Here is a 23,734-nt window from a genome sequence, read left to right on the forward strand (position 1 = left end):
GAAGGGAGAACAGTCTAGGAAGGTCAATGGTATGAGCAGAGGCCCAGAGACAGAAATGCACGTTAGGAAGTAAAGAGCAGATAGTTTAGTTGGGGGAGGGGGAATGGGTACTGTGTACAGGAGTAGTAGAAGATGAGGCTGGAGAGTTAGGTAGGAGTCAGATTAGGATGTCTTTGAATACTTGGCTAAAGACTTTGGACTTCATCCTATGGCCATAAAAATAATAAGAATAATAATGGTGGCCAAGATGGTGGCTGGAAAGCAGGGACTAGTGTGAGCTTCCCACCAAGTCCCTCCAAAAACCTATAAAAAATGGCTCTGAACCAATTCTAGAACTTCAGAACCCACAAAATAGCAGAGGGAAGCAGGGCTCCAGCCCAGGACAGCCTGGATGGTCTCTGGGTAAGGTCTATCCTGCATGGAGCTGGGAGGGGAGCAGAGCAGAGCCCAGCATGGGCAGCGTGGACCAACCAGATCAGGAGCCCAGTGGAGCGTGACCTAGCACCCTGAATCAGTGAGCTGCAGCAGTTACCAGATTTCTCAACCCACAAACATCAAAGACAACAGAGAAGTTTAGTTGGAAAAGCTGAGGGGAGTGGAAGGAGTTTGCCCTTTGGCCACTGCCCTGGGGGCAGCAGAGGTGGGGCAGCTACAGAACTACAGCTGCAGTTGCTTCCAGCCCCAGGCCCACCTGGTGGGAGGAATTAAGTGGCAGATCAGAACAGGAGTGCAGAGCCTGCTGAAGATCTGAGTCCAGTCCGGATTGGGGGTTCTTGGGCAAGGAGGAGTGCTGGTGTGGCAGAGTTGGCACATCCGCCCAAGCTTGGGACATAGAACTCTTTAGGCTACAAGCAGTCATACCCCACTGAAAAACTCAAGGGTCAAGTAAGTTGGCTGGGAACATGGCCAGGCAGCGAAAACGCACCCTGATTCAGTCTCAGACTTTGGAATCCTTCTTTGGTGACAAAGAAGACTAAAACATACAGCCAGAAGAAGTCAACAAAGTCAAAGAGCCTACAACAAAAGCCTCCAAGAAAAACATGAACTGCTGTCAGGCCATGGAAGAGCTCAAAAAGGATTTGGAAAAGCAAGTTAGAGAAGTAGAGGAAAAATTGGGAAGAGAAATGAGAAGGATGCGAGAAAACCATGAAAAACAACTCAATGACTTGCTAAAGGAGACCCAAAAAAATACTGAAAAATATACTGAAGAAAACAACACCTTAAAAAATAGACTAACTCAAATGGCAAAAGAGCTCCAAAAAGCCAATGAGGAGAAGAATGCCTTGAAAGGCAGAATTAGCCAAATGGAAAAGGAGGTCCAAAAGACCACTGAAGAAAATACTACCTTAAAAATGAGATTGGAGCAAGTGGAAGCTAGTGACTTGATGAGAAATCAAGATATTATAAAACAGAACCAAAGGAATGAAAAAGTGGAAGACAATGTGAAATATCTCATTGGAAAAACCACTGGCCTAGAAAATAGATCCAGGAGAGATAATTTAAAAATTATTGGACTACCTGAAAGCCATGATCAAAAAAGAGCCTAGATATCATCTTTCAAGAAATTATCAAGGAGAACTGCCCAGATATTCTAGAGCCACAGGGCAAAATAGAAATTGAAAGAATCCACAGATTGCCTCCTCAAATAGATCTCAAAAAGAAATCTCCTAGGAATATTGTCACCAAATTCCAGAGCTCCCAGATCAAGGAGAAAATATTGCAAGCAGCCAGAAAGAAACAATTTGAGTATTGTGGAAACACAATCAGAATAATCCAAGATCTAGCAGCTTCTACATTAAGAGATTGAAGGGCTTGGAACACGATATTCCAGAGGTCAGTGGAGCTAGGATTAAAACCAAGAATCACGTACCCAGCAAAACTGAGTATCATGCTCCAAGGCAAAATAGGGATTTTCAATAAAATAGAGGACTTTCAAGCTTTCTCAGTGAAAAGACCAGAGCTGAATAGAAAATTTGACTTTCAAACACAAGAATCAAGAGAAGCATGAAAAGGTAAACAAGAAAAAGAAGAAGAAAAAGAAATTATAAGGGACTTACTAAAGTTGAACTATTTTGTTTACATTCCTACATGGAAAGATGATGTGTATGATTCATGAAACCTCCGTATTAGGGTAGCCAAAGGGAATATGCATATGTGTGTATGTATATATATGTACATGTGTGTGTATGTATGTATATATATATATATGGAGAGAGGGAGAGAGAGGGGGGGCACAGGGAAGTTGAAGGTGAAGGGATGATATCTAAAAGAAATAAAATCAAATTAAGGGATGAGAGAGGAATATACTGAGAAAGGGAGAAAGGGAGAGATAGAATGGGGTAAATTATCTTGCATAAAAGTGGCAAGAAAAAGCAGTTCTGTAGGAAGAGAAGAGAAGGCAGGTGAGGGGGAATGAGTGAATCTTGCTCTCATCAAATTTGACCTGAGGAGGGAATACCATACACACTCAATTGGGTATCTTACCCCACAGGAAAGAAGGAGGACAAAGATAAAAAAGGGGGATGATAGAAGGGAGGGCAGATGGGAGAGGAGGTAATCAAAAAACACTTTCGAAAAGGGACAGGGTCAAGGGAGAAAACTGCATAAAGGGGGATAGGTTAGGAAGGAGCAAAACATAGTTAATCTTTCACAACATGAGTATTGTGGAAGGGTTTTACATAATGATATGCATGTGGCCTATGTTGAATTGCTTGCCTTCTTAGGGAGGGTGGGTGGGAAGGGAAGAGGGGAGAGAATTTGGAACTCAAAGTTTTAAAAATAGATGTTCAAAAACGAAAAAAAAAAGTTTTTGCATGCAACTAGAAAATAAGATACACAGGCAATGGGGCGTAGAAATTTATCTTGCCCTACAAGAAAGAAAGGGAAAAGGGGATGGGAGGGGAGTGGGGTGACAGAAGGGAGGGCTGACTGAGGAACAGGGCAACTAGAATATACACCTTCTTGGAGTGGGGAGGAGGGTAGAAATGGGGAGAAAATTTGTAATTCAAACTCTTGTGAAAATCAGTGCTGAAGACTAAATATATTAAATAAATTAAATTAAAAAAAAGAATAATGGAGATGATAACATATCTAATATCATTGTAATTGCTTTAAAATAGAAGTACTTTCCTCCTAAGTTTGAAGTAGGTAGTACAAGATCCCATTTTACAGATGAGGAAACTGAGGTGTAGAGATGTTAAGTGACTTGCATGACTGATTGCCCAGTGAAGAAACATTGAAAATTGTTTTGTTTTGGGGATAGTTATTTGTATACAGTGTGTTATATAAATACTTTGACCATAGTGTGCCAGATGGTTTGGAGGGGCTAAGGCTGGAGACTGGAACACCAGCAAGGAGACTATTTTAGGAGATTAGCTCAGATTACGTCCCAATACATAGTAAGTGCTAAATAAATGCTTTGTCTATCTATATGGTGTCAAAATATTTTTGAGACACCCAGTTTCCCAGAACAAAGATTCAGCAAGCAGGCTGTGCCCTGAGTGTGGTGTAACAATGATCCTTTGCTCTCTGGATGATCTCACCCTCTGGCAGTGTATTGCTTTGAGGAGCTCCAGGTCTTTAGTGCCTCCTATTTCCCAGGGACCTGAAAGCCATCCATCACCTTGCTTAACTTGCTCACAATCCCTGTTCCAGGTAATGGCTAAGTGTACTGTATCCCACTGTGAGACAATCAACTTGGAGATGGTTTCCACAGAATGGGAGCACCAGACCTAAGGATAATTATGTCATAGTCCAGTCCACTTATGTATATAAGCCCTGCCTGTACCCCAGCATGCTAAGCCCCTCCTTCTCAGGAGGGGGACTTCCACTTGCAAGTGTTTTCCTCACTCTGAAAGTAATTAAATTGCTAGTTGATTTCTGACACACCAATCTCTGGCTTATTCTGTTTTAGCTCCAACCATTCTCAGTTTTGAGACCCATCTAGTCAGGAATACATTTAAAATTCTGTTGGCAGTAGTGTAAGTGTGAAATCATGAAGGCCTGGCACCCCAAGCAGTAATACAGGCTTTTTTGAGATATCTTTTTCCTTCTTTTATGTTGGGAGTTCACTACTTCTGATAACATTGGGGGTAAGAGCCCTGTTTTGTTGTAAGAATCTTCTCTGTGGCAGGGGCTCTCTCCTGGTTTTCATATACCATATTTCCCCATGTATAAGACGCCCCTTAATTTTGGGGACTGAAATTTGAAAAAAGTATTACATAAAGTTATTGAACTCAAGTTTTATTCATCTGCTCATAGCTTTCAGGCATCTTTGGGCAAGTCTGGTGCATGTAGGCATGCTTAGTCCATTCCATTTCGTGAGCCTGAAGCACCAGTTGTGTCCTCCTTCAAATCAGTACCTTCTTTTTCATCAGCAATTCTTCTTGCCTCATGCTGAACCATCTTTGTGGACACAGGAATTCCAATGGCCCTTTGCTCTTCAATCCATATCTTCAATTCCCTCTCTACATCAGGCCATTTGCTGACTTGCCTCTCATGGCCTTCTTCTGCCCTGGCGTTTTCAGTAGGGTTTCTTCTTCCCGTAGCCAGTCTCGGATTGTTTTCTCAGTTGGAGGAGGACCAAATTTATGTTCAGCAGCACGATTTCCATTCACTTTTGCAAACTGGATCATTTTTAACTTGAATTCAGCACTGTATGAAAATCTTTTCTGAGCCATTTCTGGGCAGAACGTGGCAAAACGTAACCTAATATACTGGTAACAAATGCGAAACAATGAGCGCAAAGACAACAAGTGCGAAAAAGGGGGAAATGCAAGTAAAAAAAATCTACAACCACTGTATAAGATGCACCCAGTTTTTAGACCCCAAATTTTTCGGGATTTTACATGGAGAAATACAGTAATTATAAAAGGGACCCCAAGGGATTATCTCTTTCCTCTGATATTTACTCACTTCAGAGAAGGCTTTTTGTAAAGCTTATTGTTATTTCTTCTTCCCTTCTGTGTACGGTTCCTGTCCTTGAGAAGGTTCCTTCTCTTGGGGGCAGTGTTCCTTTTTTGGGGGGCAGACCATCCATCAGAAAGTAGAAGCAGCTTGTCTACTGCTTCTCCTCTGCCCTCCTGTTGATCTCTCCCTTCCAGGAAAGCAGACAATGACTCAGACCTAGGGAGCTGAATTCCACTCTTTCAGACCCCGCCATGGGGAAGGGGGGTGACAGTGAAAACTTTGAGCAGATTTCTGTCCCCAGCCAGTGCACTCAATTAGGAGAATATAGAGCTCTGTGAGGTACATGAGCCACAGATGGAGAGAGGAAGTTTTGAAGGCCAGGCAAAGGTAGGCTGGGTTGGGATTAGGCAGGACTCTGGAACTTTTCTGTGCTTGACCCATTCCAGGACCCTCTGCCTCTCTGAACCTCATTTTCCTGAGAACTCTTTGCATGAGTAGAAAAGAGTAAGAAGACAATATAGTACAGTAGAAAGAGTGCTGAATATCTGAGGCTCTGAGTTCAAATCCCAGCTCTATCACTTATTACCTATGTGATCTTGTGCCAGTCACTTAACCAAAATGACTAAAGTTAACCTCTGAGGTTCCTTCTAGTTATAGAACCATAATCCTAAAAAGTGTATGCCTCTGTAGTTATAGAAGAGCACAGCTGCAGAGTATAGTGTAGATCTTTGGTTGGGTTAGGATGCAGAGAAATTGGGTACATAGTTAGGCTCGGAAATCTGCCCCAGAAAATAGCCCCAACCAAAGGGTATAAGGGGAAAAAGATATGGAGTATATTAATGGTGAGGACATTCTAAGCTCTGCTGTAGTACATCTTATAGCTGGGAGAAATTTGTTCTATCTTCATGTCTCAAGAGGGGAGTCTTGGATTGACTTTCTGGAAGTCTTCCTCCTTTATCCCCAGGACTAGGCTACAAAAAGGCCCCAAATCTGCATTTCTAAGCTGCTCCCATAAAGGCGGAGCCAGGTTCTTTCCTCTATTTTAAAGAAAGAAAGAGACAATAAAAGGGAGGTAGAGTAAAGGACTAGCAGGAGGGATTCTTGGTCCATGGTAATAATGATGAGTCAGTCCTGCTGAGAGGTATTGTATAATTTGGGGTAGGAGAAGGTGGTTGGAGCTTTATTGGCTATTATCATCCCCTTCCTCTGCCTAACTCTTGAGTCCCACTTCTGGGGATAGGAATGAACATTGTCTTCCCTCTTACCTTTTTGAGTTCTAGCTCAGTATTTCTAGATCTTTTGATTTGCTTGTGAATTTCTAGACCAAGTAGCTCATCATTGAGCTCTTTCTGAGGAACCATGTTACAAACCCTAGGATATGACTAGGGAATGGAATTGTGTGTATCATGATTCCTGGCCTTGCAGATTCTGGTGCATTGGTGCTGCCAACTACCACTGCTTCCTGTTGATTAAGATGCCTCTCATTCTTTTACAGGTACCGGGGCCTTGTTCTGCTGCTCACCTTTCTCATTTACTCCTGTTACCACATGTCTAGGAAGCCGCTCAGTGTTGTCAAGGTGAGGCCAGGGAAAAGCCAGGGTAAGGACGAGTGACTTGAGGGAGGAAGCAGTCCTATGCTGGGAACACCCCTGGCTAGCAGGATGTGCTCTCAGAGTCCTGAAAGACAGGTTCTTACACATTCTCAGGCATCTGGCATGTTTTTTCTCCTCCCAGTCTCCTTGAGAAGGGAAGTGGCTCCCTAAACTTCATCCTAGGCCCCTGTCTCTACAGCTCCCGTTGCCTCATTTTCACTTGCATATACTTTGCATGAGGCATCAGCCATAGGCATAAGAGACCAGGAAGCCTTGACAGGCTTTGGGAGCAGGGAGGGGCAATACATTTTTTGTTTGTTTTAGGGGTTTTTTTTGGTCTCCAAGTCCGTTAAGGACATTTATTTTGGATAACACATGCACCAAGCAGTCTCCTCTACCCCCTAATGGAGATGTAGCTTAAGGGAGACACCAGCTTAAGAGGAGAGGCAGCTTCTTAAGAGAGACAGCCCCTCCCAAGGGAGATGGCCACTTCAGAGAGACAGCTCCTTAAGGGGGACACCCTGTTAAGGGGGATTCTCACTAGCCAGGAGAGGCGAGGGATTCTTAGAGAGGAAAACCTGTGGTGAATGGGAAGATGAGATAATCAGGGACACGAAGGCAAGGGAGTGGGATTAGTTCAGAGTTTTGTGCATATCTAGGCACATCATTATTCTATTGCTTAGCCCATTGGGCAGTATGTTTTGAGTGGGACTTAGGCTAAAGAATCTGATGGGGTGGATTATATCTTGGAGATGAAGGAGGCTTGGTGTTCTGTTGCTGCTGGGCCTCTCTATCGGTGGGGATGACTCTCAGACTAATCCTTTGCTTCCTCAGAGTCAGCTGCATCATAACTGTTCAGAGCTGGAAAACCCCAACAACGACTCCAACAGCACCACATGGTGTTGCTGGGCTCCGTTTGGTAAGAGCCTGGCTATATCTTTCTGCTTTCTTTTTCTGCCCTCTACCCTTAAAACTTCCCCAAACTCTGCCTTGAGTAAGAGGAGTGGATGGGGGTTGTGATGACTAGTGAAAAACTGACCCCTTGGGAAGAGAAAGGGATGAGATTTAGTACTTTGTCTGGTACCTCTCCAATGCACTTATCAAGTAATATGTTATATTTATCTGTGTTTGTTTCATCTCTCTATTAAACTGTAAGTGTTAAGAGGAGAGGGATACGTCTTAACTTTATGTGTTTCCTAGCACCCACCACTGTGTCCTGTATGTATGTCTGTAGTACATGTTGTTCAAGTCTCCAGTGATTGCTTGCAATATCTTATGTTTTCCTAATCCTCATCCTTTTTGACCTTTCTGCAGCATGATAGTGTTGCTCTTTCTTCTCTGGGTTATGATACTGCTCTTTCTTGGTTTTCTTCCTACCTGCATGACTACTCCTCAGTCTCCTTTGCTGGCTTATCATCCACAATATGCCCCCTAACTGTTGGGGTTCTGGGCCCTCTTTTCATCTCTTACTATATTCTGTCTTGGCAACCTCACCGGTTCATACAGATTTAATTATTATCTTTATGCTCATGACTCTTAAGACCTATATCCAGGCCTAGTCTCTCTTCTGATCTCTAGTCTTGCATCATCGGACATTTCTAACTGGATGTCTTATAGCTACCTCAAAATCAAATTATTCAAAACAGAACTCACCGCCTGCCATTTCTGTCAAGGCCACCACCTTCCTTCTCCAACCTCAATGTCATCATAACTCCTCACTTTCACTCCTACACAGCCACTCATTTACCAGACATATATCTCCTTCTCTTTGCTCACGAAGCCACCCCAGTTATGTAAGCCCTCATCACCTCTTACCTGTACTACGACAATAGTCTTCTAGTTGGTCTCCTGGCCTCAGGTACCATCTCTGTCCAACCATCTGTCTCACAGTTGCCAAACTTGTTTTTGTAAAGGGCAGGCATGACCATGTCCTTCTCTACTCAATAAACTTCAGTGATTCCCTATTTGTTCCAGGATCAAATATAAATTCCTCTCTTTGGCATTTGAAGCCCTTCATGACCTTGCCCTGATTTATCTTTATAGCTTTATTGTGTATTCCTTACTCTGTGAACATTTCAGTGCAGCTAAATTGGTTTTCTAGCTGTTCCTCATTCAAAATACTTCGTCTTCCATCTCTGCACCTATACCCATGACTGAACTGTGTATCCTCCTCACTGCCATTTCTCAGAATTGCTAATTTTCTACAAGGCTCAACCAAAGAGCCACCTTCTACAGAAGACTTTTCTTGACATTCTCCCTCTAGCTAGTATTGATTTCTTTTCAAAATCACCTTGTATCCATTTTGTCTCTGTATGTGTGCATCTTTCCCTCTCATTATAGAATGTAAGTTCCTTGAAGGCAGGGATTTAAGTCTTTGCCTAGACCTACATGTATCTGGCATATACACTTAATAAGTGTTTGATTAATAAATGTGTGGTGGTGGTGGCTGGGAGATTTGAGAGAGGCTGCCCATCCTGTGGCAGTCTGATTGAGGAGGTATCTTTTTCATTTGTTTCCAGATCGAGACAACTACAAGGAACTGCTGGCAGGTGTGGACGATGCTTTTCTGATTGCCTATGCTATTGGCATGTTCATCAGGTATTAAGGGAAAGACAGAGCCATCCCTAGCGTAGACTAAATCAGGATAACTTTTGAGTTAAGTATTTTTGTCAGTATTAGTGCATTTATTTAAGGATCTGGCAGGAAGATGGGAAAGGAGGTGGCTCAGCTAATGCAGAGACCCAACACATAAAAATCAACCCTTAATATTCCCCACAGACAAAATCCCCTAGCTCTTCTTTACTTTCTCCCCACTGGCTGCCCATTTATAACTTGTTTTCCCTTTCAAGGCTACCTTTCTTTGATCAATGATTTTTAATCTCTAGGCAAACAGGTGGAGTTGCCCCTTTGCCACTTTAGACTGACCCCTTTCTGACTTTTCCTTAGTGGGTTGGTTGCCCTTGATTAATCATTTTTCATCTGGATAAAAATGTGGAGGGGACCCCTTCTGTTACAACCTAGACCTCCAAATTCCTTAGGAAACATTTACCTTAATGGTAGGTAGAGCTGGGGAGGAGACCAGGTATGAGTTGTGGGTTGGGTGGCAGATCTGGGCTATGACTGGAATATTTTTTGAGATTAAATGATTCATTTTCTTCAGTGGAATTTTTGGGGAGAGACTTCCCGTACGCTATTACCTGCTTGCTGGGATGCTGCTGAGTGGGATTTTTACTTCGCTCTTTGGCCTGGGTTACTATTGGAACATTCACCAACTGTGGTACTATGTGCTTGTCCAGGTACAGGTTCTCTTCCCCTTTTCAGATTTATTTTCCTGACCCAATTCTTCCTCCATCCCTGTTCCCATCCCTCTAACCCCAACTTGTCTTCTCTGCTCTTTCATCACTAGTTGGGAGCATATTGGAACAGAAGGGTATTTTGTTTTGTTTTCTTTGTTTTTAGCTCTTCACAGAGCTAAATGGTCTTTGAGTAGCATGGGTGGGATTTCCTTCCCAACTTCTTATTCCCCTCCCTGATTTTCAGCTCCAGACCTTTAAAGTTAATCTGTGCTTATCATACATGTTCCCTTAACTCTTCTCTTCCTGTAGATCTTTAATGGACTGGCACAGACCACAGGCTGGCCATCGGTGATGACCTGTGTTGGTAACTGGTTTGGGAAGGGAAAGTGAGTATAGGTATGGGGGAAGGGAGAAGGGAAGGGGAGATGAGACTTGAAGGGTGCTTAGAAGAAGAGAGAGAGAGAATACCCCAAGCTGTGGGTATGGGTTTCCCTGGTGGAAGATTTCACTAGTGAATGATGGTGGAGTAATTGCATTTGGGACTCCAGAGTAGTGGGACTGAGTAGAGAGAGAACTCATCTGGAAGGTGTTAAGATCCCTCAATTCTCTTCCTATCTGACCAGGTGACATAGATCAGTTCCCCTCCTTGCTTACAGTCTCAGTTGCCCCTTTGGTGATGAGGTGCTTCGAGCTTATCAGATGAGATATACTTCATGAAATTCTTAATTAGCTCCTTGACCTAGAGCTAGGCTGCTAACCTTTCTACCTCCTTTCTCCTCCATCTTCTTCCTTCCATCTCTAGGCGTGGATTTATCATGGGTATCTGGAACTCCCACACATCTGTGGGCAACATATTGGGCTCCCTGATTGCAGGTATCTGGGTGGATTCAGCTTGGGGCCTGTCCTTCATCGTGCCTGGTATTATCATCGCTGTCATGGGCATCATCAGCTTCTTCTTCCTTGTTGAGTGTGAGTGGGGAACTACCTCCTGGGCCTTCTCCTTTCCCAGGACTCTAACGAGTATCACACTAAATTTTTGTTTTTCTAGGCTGAAAGTTTTCCTGTACCCAAGGGGCTGAGAAAAAGAGATGACTATAATGTTAATTCACATTTGTGTAGCACTTTTTAGTTTATAGTGTTTTCCTTATAGCCATCCTGTGAGGTACATAGTGTGCTAGCATTATCAGTTTTGTAGATGATAAAAACTAAAACTTTAAAAAGTCATTAGTTATTGGTCATATAACAAATAAGTGACAGACAAGATTTGAAATTGAGATCTCTGCTTTAAATTCATCATTATCATGAGGATCAAATGTTTAGGTGCTAGAGAAATGAGAACTATTATTATTTTAAGATGTAGCAATTGGCAAGGTTTTGCTTTATGGGGCTTTTTGCTTTTAAAAACACTTTTACATTCATTATTTCATCTGATTCTTATAAACAGTCTTGTCATGTAGGGAGGAAAGTTAGTAATATCTTCACTTTATAGGTAAGAAATTGATACCAAACGGTGACATGATTTGCTTAAAGTCACACAACCAGCTAGAGACAATTGGGATTAAGAATCCAGGTCTCCTACCTCTTGGGCAGCTATATGGTACAGTCGGCAAAGCATGGGGCCTGGACTCGGGAACACCTGAATTCAGATCCAGCCTCAGATACTTACTAGCTGTGGGACCCTGGACATCCCTGTTTGCCTCAGTTTCTTCATCTGTAAAGTGAGCTGGAGAAGGAAATGGCAAACCACTCTAGCATCTTTGCTAAGAAAACCCTAAATGGGGTCACAGGACTGAAATGACCGAACAATAACTCCTTCCTCCCAATACACTATTCCTTTCCTTTAAGTTCCACTGTTTTTCTTTTCTTCTTCCTTATAACTAAAGTATCTAAGAGTCCCCATATTCTGAACTGGTTTGAGCTCTCTAATAAGGAATGAAGAGATGAGGATGTTCAGGAATGATAGGGCCTGGCCTTCAGTGACTCTGATCCCCACCTTTTTTTTCAGGCCCTGAAGATGTGGACTGTACCCCACCTCAGCACCACGTGAGTAGGAAGCCCCCCAGAAGAGGCAGAAGAAGACCCTACTCTTCTCATTCCTTTCTATTTTTGATTTCCAGAGATTTAGTTGCTAGAAGCAGCAGGCTAGTAGGAAGGAGACGTTGGGAAACTAGTCAGTTACTAAACAGATCTGATTAATCTCTACCTCTCACTTCCTACTTCACATTTTACCACCTAAATCTCCATCAAAGCCAAGGCCAGCCATAAATGATCAGTGAATGCTATAGGAGGGTGTATGTATAACTATGAATTTAAGCCTCTGACCCTAGGGCCTATTCCTTTCCGTCAGGGATGTCCCACACCCCTCAGGTAATGGTGAGTAAACCTGGATTTCCATTCTGTGGGAGGGGGAGTGCCAGCACCTCATTCCCCACATTAAGGGACTTCTCCCCACTGTGTTCAGAATGGACCTGATGAAGACCTGGGTACATCTGTGGATTCAGTGTCTGGGCATTGCCCTGAGAGGCAAAGTGGAACTGAAGGTGCTGGATGCTCCAAGGAGTCAAATGAAAAGCTTGAGGCCATCAGTTTCCTAGGGGCACTCAGGATCCCAGTGAGTGAGGGAGGATTGGCAGGGGTGGCGGGGGTGAAGGAATGGACTAGTGTTTGAGTGGTTATTCTAGAGACTTCTTTCTATAAGAGCAGAATAGGGTGCCCTAGAGCTGGTGCCCTGAGATGAGGGAGTCCCTTGGCTACTATCTCCATTGTCCCTTTACTTTCCTCCAGGGTGTAGTGGAGTTCTCCTTGTGTCTGATGTGTGCCAAGCTGGTCAGTTATACCTTCTTATTTTGGTTGCCCCTCTACATTGTTAATGTGGGTAAGTGCATATGCTGGGTAGAGAAAGTGGGGAGATGGGTGGAGGGGGGAAGTAAGATGAGAAGTTGTTAAAGACTATTTGGAAGCCTGAGGTGGGAATGGGGGTGGATGGCTCATCAGAATAAAGGATTGCCCCAGCACTCTGCATGTGATTCAGGTCTGGGAACACAAATTTTGTGGAATATGTCTTGTGAAAAAAGCAAGAGGCTTAGAAATTGGATGCTGGGGCTTTTAGTCAACCCCTTTGCCATATCCCCAGGTCCATAGAATGTAGTCATCTTCCATCATGTCATATTCCTTCTTTTGAGAAAAAATTTAAGATTACACAATGAATCATATCCTGCGTTTTCCTTTCCTTCTGTTCCCTCTTCTGACTTCTTACCTTCTGTTCTCATAGCCCAACAAGAACCCACTTGAAGGCTACCTGAGTCTGAGTTGGGCAGTGAAATGGTAGCTTTTGGGGCAAGGCCTACAGTCACCTGAAAACCAACCACTAGAGCAATTTATAACTTTCTCTGCCAAAAGGAAAATTCATTAACATTGTAAGGATCATTGTGTTGTGTTCCAGTGCTGGCTCTGCTCCAGCACATTGTCCCAAACCTAGGCATACAATACACACTTCTCTCTGTTGGCTGGCTGGGCTCAAGATCTGGTGTTCAGTGGCTATTTACAGCTAGGAGCTATATGTCATTGGTAATGCCTCCTTCCCTCAACATGCATGGAACACGATTATCACTTCCCTCAATTAACAAAGAGTACACTGTCAGTCTTTTCTTGAGTGTGTCTTAAAATAAAAGACACACCCTTCTTCATTCTTCATCCACAGCTCCCAAAGACCCTTTGGGCTCCCAGTACCTTCCACCACATTCCTCTCCTCTCTCTTCTAGCCACTCCAGGGATGGGGATTCCAAATCCTCTCAGGTCCATTCTAAGCCATTCTCTACTCCCCCAGCAGCCAAGCTCCTCCTTACCTGCCTTTTCTATCATCAGCAACAATGACTGTTTTGACCTCTCTGACTCCTACAAAGCTGCCTTTTTTATATATATTCTAGCAGCTTTGAGCAGTGCATTGTGGGAATTAGTCATGATAAACCTTGAGCTTAGTCTATCCCAAAGTTCATTTAAGGGGCTGTCTTCAAAGATAGCTACAGAATTACCTGGGTGCAGCTCTGTTCCTCAGATGCTCTGTGAATCAGTCCCTTCTTTGTTCCTTACCTCCAAGTTACACATTTTAGTCAGCTAGTTGTGTTACTCTTAAGCTTTCAGTCAGATTTTTTTCTCAATTCTTACCCTTTTGTTTTCTCCACAGCTCATTTTGGATCCAAGGAAGCTGGGGATCTTTCTACCCTCTTTGATGTTGGTGGCATAATAGGTCAGGCTCTCTGTGCTTGTTTTTCCCAAAGGGCTGAGTTTTTTTCCCATGAATTGAGAGTAGAGTAATATAGGGTAGGGGAGGGAAGTACATGGTCAATAAAGCTTAACTTAGTCAAGCAGTATTAGAGGAGAGGACATATATTTCCAGGGATTTCTGCCTGGCCAGGCAGCTTTTGGGAAAACCTGTTCCTCCTCATACTTGTTTTCTCACCTATAAGAGGGTATATGGGGAAGGGTGGAGTGGAAAGAATCCTGTGTCCACATCCTAGTCTCTAGGCTGTGGTAATGTAAGGGGGTCAAATGCAGTGGGTGGTAAGGTGGGGTATGTGTTACAGGTGGCATCCTTGCAGGGATCATCTCTGACTATACCAATGGCAGGGCCACTACCTGCTGTGTCATGCTGATTGTAGCTGCCCCTCTGGTTAGTCTCTATCATTTGGGAGGGGATGGTTGGATGACTACTTGGGGGATGTCTGCAGGGAATAAATAGTTGGTATATCAGCAAGAGGACTGGCATAGTAGGAAGAGAAACATGTGGAGAACTTGGGGAACATCTAGCTTAGGGAAAAGAGTATTGTTGTTGTGTGTTGGTGGGGGTAGGAAATGGGAATAGGTTCTTGTGGAAAAGTTGTTATACTTTGTCACTTAACTCAGACAAAGAGGGAATTTTGGCTTACATTGTAATGGGAAATTTAGGTAAGATGAATTTTTAGACAGGGAGACTTAAGAATTCCTAGCTATGTCAGATTCCTAAAGGAGGTCTTGGAATCTATTCTTGGGGACAGAGATCCTCATCAGTTTTAGGAGGGATAGACAAGATGACCAGGGATTCCAAGGTAGCAAAGGGTAATTCCAAGATCTATGGACCACAGTCCCTATAAAAACCTAACGAAGGTAGTAACCTTTTTATCCCACACCCTTTCTTCTTCCTTTTTCCTCTACCAGCTATTCCTGTACAACTCTTTTGGCCAGAATGGGATTGCCAGTTCTATAGGTGAGGCTGCAACTTGGGTTCTTCTGGATTTCCATGGGCATCCATGGAAATGGACCAGGAAGAGAGGTTTGGTGTTCTGAGTATTTGAGACGCCTGGGAGTGGACTGGGGGTGGGGGTAGAAGGAGGGACTAGGAAATCAGTTCAGTGCACAAGAAATTACTGGGGGTGGGGAAGGAAGGAATAGGAATCCAATTCCTGTGGGGAACAATTCTTTAAGATTGGGAGAATTTTCTAGCTTTAGCCTTTGATGGGGATGACCACTATCTTTGTTTCTACCTTCCTAGTGATGTTGATTATCTGTGGGGCTTTGGTCAATGGGCCCTATGCTCTCATCACCACTGCTGTCTCAGCTGACCTGGTAAGCTCAGGGCACCTTGGAAATGGTATTGTATTTCCCGACTTAGCACAATTCATGATGTCGTATGCCATGGATGGTCCCAGTTCCCCATAAGGGGTAGGGGACCTGACTGGGGAGGGAATTGTTGCAAGATTTGAAAAGATATCTCTCTTCTGGTTTCATGTCCATTCTCTCCCCCTTTACTCAATGCTAGACAGATCAGAATGTTGTCTGGGGAACATTTTCCCTTCTGAATAAACTTTGTTCCTTTTCTCTTTCCCAAGTCAGGCATCTTCCCAATACCAGCATCAGATTTGCTATGAGCTGTGTCCTTTTTCCAGTACTGAGCCTATCCCTAAGCCAGAGGCTGATGTTCTCCTTGGTGAATTTGGCTATACTTTGGGCCTGGCTAAATAGCAGAGATGCAAGTTGCTTCTGATGGACCTCTGATTCTACTCTTCCTTGTCTCCCCAGGGCACACACAACAGTCTGAAGGGCAATGCAAAGGCACTTTCCACTGTGTCAGCCATTATTGATGGGACTGGCTCCATAGGTCAGTGTGCTCTGGCTGGGTCCTTGTCCTTCCCACTCCTTATCCCAGGCAGTTGGGCCCTATCTCTTCCATTGCACAGATTGGCACCTTGAGGATGGGGCGGGCTAGAGGAGCAGCTGAGTTGTGGGGAGAATGCTATAGCAGAGGAGATTAGACCAAACTGAGTTCAGGACCATCTTGCTTTGCTCCTCACAGTGTCTGTCTTCTCCCTCCAGGTGCTGCTTTAGGGCCTCTGCTAGCTGGACTCATCTCTCCTACAGGCTGGAACAATGTCTTCTATATGCTTATTTCTGCAGATATCTTGGCTTGCCTGGTAAATGTCTTTTTTGGGTCAAGAGTGGGTGTGGGGAAGGGGCAAGTGGTCCCAACCCAATGTTATGACACCCTTGCCTGGCTGTTTAGCAGGGACTCTGCAGGGAAGGAACTGGCACAAGGATATCTGGGACAGTATAGATGTGGCTATAAATTTGTGGGTTTTTTGTATCTTTTCTGGATAGCTCAGAGCTATATCACATTCCTCATATAATCCACCACCCAAGGTTACTATCTTTCCACTCTATAATTAATCAACAAATATTTATGGAATGTGTACTATGTGTAAGGCACTGCTAGACCCTATCCTTTCTCTTTACCCCAGACCTTTACAATGGCTGGTATTTGCCTTGCTCCATACTTCACCATTTGTTTTCCTCTCCTCTACAGTTCCTCTCTCGCTTGGTGTACAAAGAGATTCAGGCCTGGAGGAGAAATATGAACAGAAACAGTGGGTGAGTTCTCCTGACATCTAAGGTCCTTGAACTGGAGGGCTTGCTTGGGCACTCAATTTTAGGGGTTTTCCCAAACCCTACATTTTGTGGTAATTATAGTCTACCCCTGGGTGTTGCTGGAGAACCAGAGACTGATCTCTGACTTTAAAAACTACTGTGAGGTTTGCTTGAGCCCTGACTCCCTGAAAATTCTTAACCTGGACTCCAGGGAGCCTAGTCTGAAGCCTCCAGCCTCCATGCTTCTTTCCCTCTCTCCCGACACCTTGCTAACTGTTACTAACATCCATTGTCTTCCATATGTCTTCACAGCTCTTGTGTGACCCTAACCCACCTGAGGTAGTGTCCAGTGAGCTGTGGTTTGTATTGTGAGTATGTTCCCTTAGTCCCATGAATGATTTATAATCAGAACCAAGATTGCATGCTAACTCTTCTCTCCAGTGTGATTTCTCTTGCTTGCATCTAAAGGGGTCAGCTCCAAGGACTTGTGATTTAAGTAGAATGTAATGTAATAGAATGCATGGGGGTTTTCTTAGGAAGTGCTGAACCTGGACATGGGCCTCTGCCTTCTATGGGGAGGACCAGACTTTAGGGGTATTTTCCTGGAGCCTCTGGGGGTGGGGGTAATGTTTGGGGTAAAGACTCCCCTCTTTGTAGTCATAAAGCTACTGCCATGAGGTTTACAATCCAAGATTATCTGATACTTTGGCTTATGGGGTGAAGAAAACTATGAAACTGAATTCTGATCAAGTCCAGTGGAGATACCTGGCCTGTTTCTCCCTCTGCTTTTTGTTGATGGGCAGTGGGGGTTGCAAGGAGAAGAAAGGGAAGGAGGAAGTGGGATGGCATGGGCAGGAGATGGGGAAAGCAAAGGGGCTGGTCAGAGGTTGGGACTGTGGTGGTGGTGGTAGATATTACCCTTTTTATGGCCCCCTGAGCTTCTCTCTTGGGCCTGGTTTTCTTGCTTTCAGGGATCTGGATGATGCTGAACCCAGACTAGATGGGTGAAGGGCAGGGAGGGAGTTTCGTTTTGCATTTCATAGGAAGCCTGGGGAGCTCTGTTCTAGTGCTGCTTATCTGGGGAAAGGTGATTAGGAGAGCTTTTTTTCTTCAGGGAACTGGTCACCCATGTGGGTATGAAAGATGGGAGGCTTGGGGACCAGAGAGGGAGTCATGCTGCTCTCTCTGAAGAGGGAGCCAGGCAACATTTGAGACTGGAGCAGTTTATTTATGAATCAGTGCCCCTCTCACTCCTTTGAGCACCATTTTGACACAAGTTGGGATAGGGGTGAGGAGAAAGACATTCAGAAGTAATGCTGAAAAAGAAGGAAGGGGAATCAGGTGGCTCTACTCTAACTGGTTCCCTGTAGAAACTTGTTTCCAGCTCCTATCTACTTTCTTTAGAGTAGAAGGGAGATTTATAGCTCCTACCCTCACACTAATAGCATAAGGTAGAACTTGAGGGTGACTATTGAGATCTAGTTTTCTTCTAGAGAGTTACAGGAGTCTGCCTGATCCTCTTATCTCTGTCATAGCTCCCTAACTTGAATCTCTATCTTCCTTCTAGATATAAAGAGATATGAGGCCCCCGTCTGAAGTATAGGAGCCAAGGATTTCTGCTGGATCCCGGGAAAATTCCCCAATGGAGACACCCATAGGCATACAGAGACATTTGGGGCAGCCAGAGCTGCTTAGCCCCAGGCCAGCCCAAGGACCTGCTACAGGTCCTGATAGAATTTCCAGGGGAAAGAGGCTAAACAATCTCAGGGAATCATAGAATAAAGAAAACAACACATTTTTGGGCAGGGAGTGTGTTGTAAGTAGTACATACAATAGTAGGGCTGGAGCTAAGGTGGCATCCCAATCACAAGAAAAAAAGGCATGGCCTTTTGCCTATCCTAGGTCTAGTTTCTTTGCTGAATTGGGTGACTCTTAAATTTTAGGTGCCAAGATAGAAAGTAAGGATTCTGTGGGGACAAATCACAATAATAGGTCATACTATTCCTCTCCTCTCCCCATTACCATTAGATTTGAACTGACTTTGTAACCAACTGCTCCCCTCTGCAACAGAGATGCTTTACCATGTTTTCAGGTGAACAGCTACAGAGTTTAGGGTCTACTCTCTGTTTCCCTGCTCTATGACCTTCATATCTCTGTACTCCCAAATTTAATCTTCCCCCCTCTCCTGCACTCCCCTACCAACTCTACCTGTTTATAAATGACAGTTCAGTTTCCTCATCCTCTATTAAAATTTTAACATAAACCTTTGTACTGATAGAAGATGGATTTTGTCAACCACTGTGGGTGTGATTGAGAAGAGCTGTTTGCATGTGTATGTATATATGTGAATGTGTGTGTGATGTGTCTTTTTAACCTAATTTGGTTATATTTTGGGGACCTACCACAAGTTTAGCACTGGGGTGGGTAATGTTCAAGATAAGAACTATAATAGTCAATCTTTCTCAAAAAGCTTAAAATATAGTTGGGAAGATGAGACACATTGATTTAAGTGGTAATGCCAATAACCATGGGTCCAAATGAAGACTCATTTACTCCTCTGTGGTTCTTGCTTGTAGAGATGTTAAGTGCTATTTATGACTGCCTCTTTGTCTTAATATGCCTGCTTTTACTTAGAGAACTCAGTTCTTCTATAAATAACCACATTCAGTTTATTGTTGCTGTTTGCCAGCCTGGTCTGGTGACTGCTGTAATCTCCTGGCTGTTTGTAGCAATGCTCTATTACTTAAAGCCATGCTTCATCATCCTTATAACCTTCTGCTCTTTTTTTTATGTTCACTGTACTTTGGTCCTCTATAGGACCATCTAGGATTGGGTTACTGCTGTTACACTATCCATTCTGCACCTAAGTCCAATTGTTTTGATAACCTTCACTTCATCAGGTTGCATTCTAAGACTGTAGTTGGTGATGTTAGGGCTGCCTTGCCATTAATTTTCACTAGGGATTCACAAAGGATGTTGACACCACTTTTAAGAAACCTCTGTCTTCTCGCATATGGCATCTGTGACAGGTTGGTTTCATAGCCAAGTATCAGTTGAGCTTGATGCCTCATCATCATAGCCTAGCTGGGCATAAATTGTTTGGAAAGTGAGTTAACACCTCATGTCTTTCCCTCCACCCTCTCTTCCCCAAACACATACATTCAGTTTTCGGAAAGTGGATAAAAAGATGGCTATTTATCAAAGCTTACTCTGGCCATGAGGGCAAGGGAAGCAAATAAGGGTCCTCAGAAAGGACTTAGGAAGAATCTATTCACAGTTAAATTTAGTGCTTCCTACCCATAGTAGACTTTACACCTTAATCCCTACACCCAGAGCCCATTGATATGAAATTCAATTTAGTAGTTCCAACATCCTCTTTGGCCACTAGATGGTGATACCACCCCATGGTAGAACACCATCGGGCCCAGCGCCTAAATAGAGTCTTCTCTGGAGCTTGTCAACTCTAAGAGGAACATACCTATCTCAAAGTGCAGAGGAGACTTGTAAATTCAGGAATACTATATGTATCTCCGGCTATTCAGGGCTCCTTCTTTACTTGTCTTATGACTCCCATATTACTCTTAACTTATTAATTTGCATTGGCCCCTAATGCGAATAATTCAGTTATTTTCCCTCTACTCAAGTTTGTGGAGAATGTGTTGGCTCCCATGGTTGTAAGTGGCACTTATTCAGAGATTTGAGAACTATTCTAAGACGGATTACCACCACCAGAAAACAAAAATGCCCTAAACTGAGCTAATTCCTAAGTATCTAGGCTATCATGACAAATGATTTATTGCCTGATGCATATCAGGAACTGGAGAGTAAGAAAAAGTATTAGGGTGTGTTCCTTGTTCTTACTGACTTCACAATTTGGTTCAAGAGACCAGACATGGACAGAATGCTAAATAACAGTAACAGAGCCGTTACAGTGCACTTATTGCCTAATGAATGGTATAAACAAAAACATTCCTGTTTGGAGAATGAAATAAACACAGCTAAAATGGTTAGAGAGGGCTGCATGGAAACAGTGGGACTTAAGCAAGGCCTTGAAGGATAGGTAGCATTTGGATAGGCAAGAAGATGGTATGATAAAAGATTGAAAAGCACTTGTGGTTTAGGAAAAGCAAAAAGATGTTGTTTTTAAGGAAAACCACATGATTTTGTTACTGTTCAGTTGTTTTCGACTCTTTGTGACCCCATTTGAAGTTTTCTGGAGTGGTTTGCCATTTCCTTCTCTGGCTCATTTTGCAGACGAGGAACTGTTGCAAACAGGGTTAAGTGACTTACCCAGGATCACACAGCTCGTGTCTGAGGCCTGATTTGAAACTCGGAAGATGAGTTTTCCTGACTCCAGGCCCAGTACTGTATCCACTGTACATACATAGCTGCCCAATGTGATGTGCTCAAGGGCTGCTGAACAGATTATTTTGGGAAGTGAAGATTAGATCAGAAAAGTATGGGATCTGATTGTGAATGTCAGGTAAAGAAATATGAACTTTATTCTATAGGCATTGGGGATCATCAAAGACTATTGAGTAAGGGAGATGACATTAATCTGGTGATGGTGTATAGGGGGAGAGGTGTGGCAGCAATGGAAAAGAGATAATATATGATACAATAAAGAAAAATTTACATGACTTGGTAATACTGATTTTGATTATGGGGAAAATCATACCATTTATAGAAATGAAAAATTTAGTTTTGGCTGGGGATAGGGGAAGAAGGGAAGTCTTTGAATTTGAGTTTAGGCAAGTTGAGATTGAGAAAACAATGCAACACCCCAATAGACTGTCTACTGAGAAGCTGGAGATATGTGTCCAGCTCAGAAGTCAAAGCTAAAAATGCAGATTTGGTAATCACTAGTGTAGTGATGATAGCTGAAGACTGAGAATAGATGAAATTTCCCAGGAAAAGAATGCAGAGTTAGACAAGCAGAGATAAGAACTAAATCTTATCTGCCCACATTTGGGGAATAGGAAGAAAACTAGTTTTAAAGAACGTAAGAGTAATCAGTTAGGAAAAGAAACAGGGTAGTCTGTCTCCCATATTGTCTGTTTTTAAGTTGGATGGGTTAATTTATTTGAAATATTTCTGCTCTTTCCAACTGATTTCCACGAACCCAGTCCTAGTATTGGGGACATCCAGGTGGCACAGTGGATCAGAGCACTGGGCCTGGAGTCAGGAAGACTTGTCTTCCTGAGTTCAAATCTGGTCTCAGACACTTACTAGCTATGTGATCCTAGGCAAGTTACTTAATCTTATTTGCCTCAGTTTCCACATCTGTAAAATGAGCCAAAGGAAGAAATGGCAAACTCCAGTATCTTTGCTTAGAAAACCCCAAATGGGATCGTGAAGTTGGGCACAACTGAAAAATGACTCAATGAATTCTACTATCATGTCCTAATGACTTTATGTGGGCTAGCCTAAAAGCCTTTTTGCCTCTGGTCTTGCCTTCTTGTGCATTCTGACTTGCTAAGAGGTCTTGTTCATATCTTTTTCTGTATTCCAGACTCAGGTCAAGAGTTTGACCAGGCTGAGGCTCTGCTACCCCATAAATTGGGCATACCTAGAAAATTGCTCTATGTGGGCTGAACCAGGAACCAGGGATGCTTTTCCATGTGCATTTGGCTGTGAAGACTGTTAATTTTAACCCCAGTACTTTTCCGTCCCACCATACCAGTGTCAATTGAGAGAAGTTATGTTTATGTATTTCTAAGGGTCTGGGGGAGCCCAGCACTGGGATTAGCTTTTCAGCTGTGATTTTTTTTTCCCCAAGACCCCAAGATTCCTGCCTTACTTCTGCCTTGGTCACTATATGTTCACCAGAGGCCTGGAGTCAAGCCTTCTCTCTGGGGCTCAGCACACACATGGGGCTAATGCAGGAGCATTATGTTAGTTATTCATTTAACTTCACATTTGGTCTCAATTAAGGCTAAAGTGTACCTCCTCATAGATGCTACTATAGCACTTGTAATTAAAAAGCAGTAACTTTTTGCATTTTTCCTTTTTAAAGACCTATTGGGAAGCTTACAGAGTGGGGGGAGGAAGATAGCAATAAGAACGAAGAAGAAAGCAGTGGTTGATAACTCAGCATTGTTAGGAGACAGATATGGTTGACCCTGAGACAGAAAAGTTGGGGGAAGAGGACAGGTTCAGTCTTAGGACATGATAGTCTTGCTAAAGTTGCTGATGTTGGCTTTGAGAGATGGGTAGTGGTTCTAGAATATGGAGGATACAGCTCTGGTAGAAAAGAAGGGAAGAAAGGGTGGGGGGGAACAACCATTATATCATGATTCTGAGTACTTACCAGGATGCCAATTGAATAGCAACAGAGTAAAACAAATCAAAATGTCAAAAGTTAAAAGTGGTGGAGATGTCTGTGGTACTTGTGTTATATAACATGTGATGTGTGCCCTGTTTATCTTGTCAGTTTTCTGCAGGTGGACCCCATACTATACATATACATAAAACATACATGTTTTCCACATCATCCAATACATTTTGAAGGCTTGAAAGCCCCCGAATGAGTAATAACTGACAACATGAACCCGTTTTGAGTTTCTCCTATTATATAGGAGAAATCTGGATCTCATGTAGAGGCCAGCCTCTCTTCCCTGGGTGCTAAGAGCTTAAGACTGAAAGCTACTGGAACAGAAGACTCTTTCTGTAGTAATGCTATTATTCTGTAGGGTCCATCTTAACTGAAGATGATGAGGTAGGGCCCATGATGAGTTGGGGAAAATTCAACCTGTTACCATGCCCGATGATTCCCTAAGCTGTGTCCAAATTTAGTTCCTATACCTTCTGAGCTGGAATTGTGGCTTCTTTATGTTCGTAATCAGACTCCACAGCTCAAAGTGACCTTAATCTTCCCCAAAGTCTTGAAGTTTCAAAAACTTCAGCTTGTTTGACTTGTAGCCCTCATTTTCAGGTTTCTGATACTAAACTAGAAGACTAAACCTTAAATAGTCCTGGAGGGATATATGATGTGATTTGAAAACAGATAAAATTTGGAGCCCTTGTTCATTTCATGACTAC

The 23,734-nt window shown here is 43.2% G+C and overlaps 1 protein-coding gene across 1 annotated transcript in view; it reads left to right on the forward strand.

Annotated features, from left to right (window-relative positions):
- The window catches only part of LOC118838684 (glucose-6-phosphate exchanger SLC37A2-like), a 36,657-nt gene extending 17,792 nt beyond the window's left edge, over positions 1-18,865 (forward strand). The window contains exons 2-19 of the mRNA XM_036746039.1: positions 6,404-6,485; positions 7,335-7,419; positions 9,020-9,098; positions 9,661-9,796; positions 10,106-10,182; positions 10,599-10,765; positions 11,802-11,839; positions 12,258-12,407; positions 12,581-12,671; positions 13,980-14,042; positions 14,380-14,465; positions 14,990-15,038; positions 15,324-15,397; positions 15,851-15,929; positions 16,145-16,242; positions 16,632-16,696; positions 17,006-17,061; positions 18,261-18,865. Coding sequence (XP_036601934.1) covers positions 6,404-6,485; positions 7,335-7,419; positions 9,020-9,098; positions 9,661-9,796; positions 10,106-10,182; positions 10,599-10,765; positions 11,802-11,839; positions 12,258-12,407; positions 12,581-12,671; positions 13,980-14,042; positions 14,380-14,465; positions 14,990-15,038; positions 15,324-15,397; positions 15,851-15,929; positions 16,145-16,242; positions 16,632-16,696; positions 17,006-17,036 — 1,450 coding nt within the window. The 3' untranslated portion in view covers positions 17,037-17,061; positions 18,261-18,865. The remainder of the gene's footprint in view (positions 1-6,403; positions 6,486-7,334; positions 7,420-9,019; positions 9,099-9,660; positions 9,797-10,105; positions 10,183-10,598; positions 10,766-11,801; positions 11,840-12,257; positions 12,408-12,580; positions 12,672-13,979; positions 14,043-14,379; positions 14,466-14,989; positions 15,039-15,323; positions 15,398-15,850; positions 15,930-16,144; positions 16,243-16,631; positions 16,697-17,005; positions 17,062-18,260) is intronic.
- Positions 18,866-23,734: the final 4,869 nt, after the last annotated feature.

This window comes from Trichosurus vulpecula, chromosome 2 (genome assembly GCF_011100635.1).
Source record: "Trichosurus vulpecula isolate mTriVul1 chromosome 2, mTriVul1.pri, whole genome shotgun sequence".
Taxonomy (NCBI): domain Eukaryota; kingdom Metazoa; phylum Chordata; class Mammalia; order Diprotodontia; family Phalangeridae; genus Trichosurus; species Trichosurus vulpecula.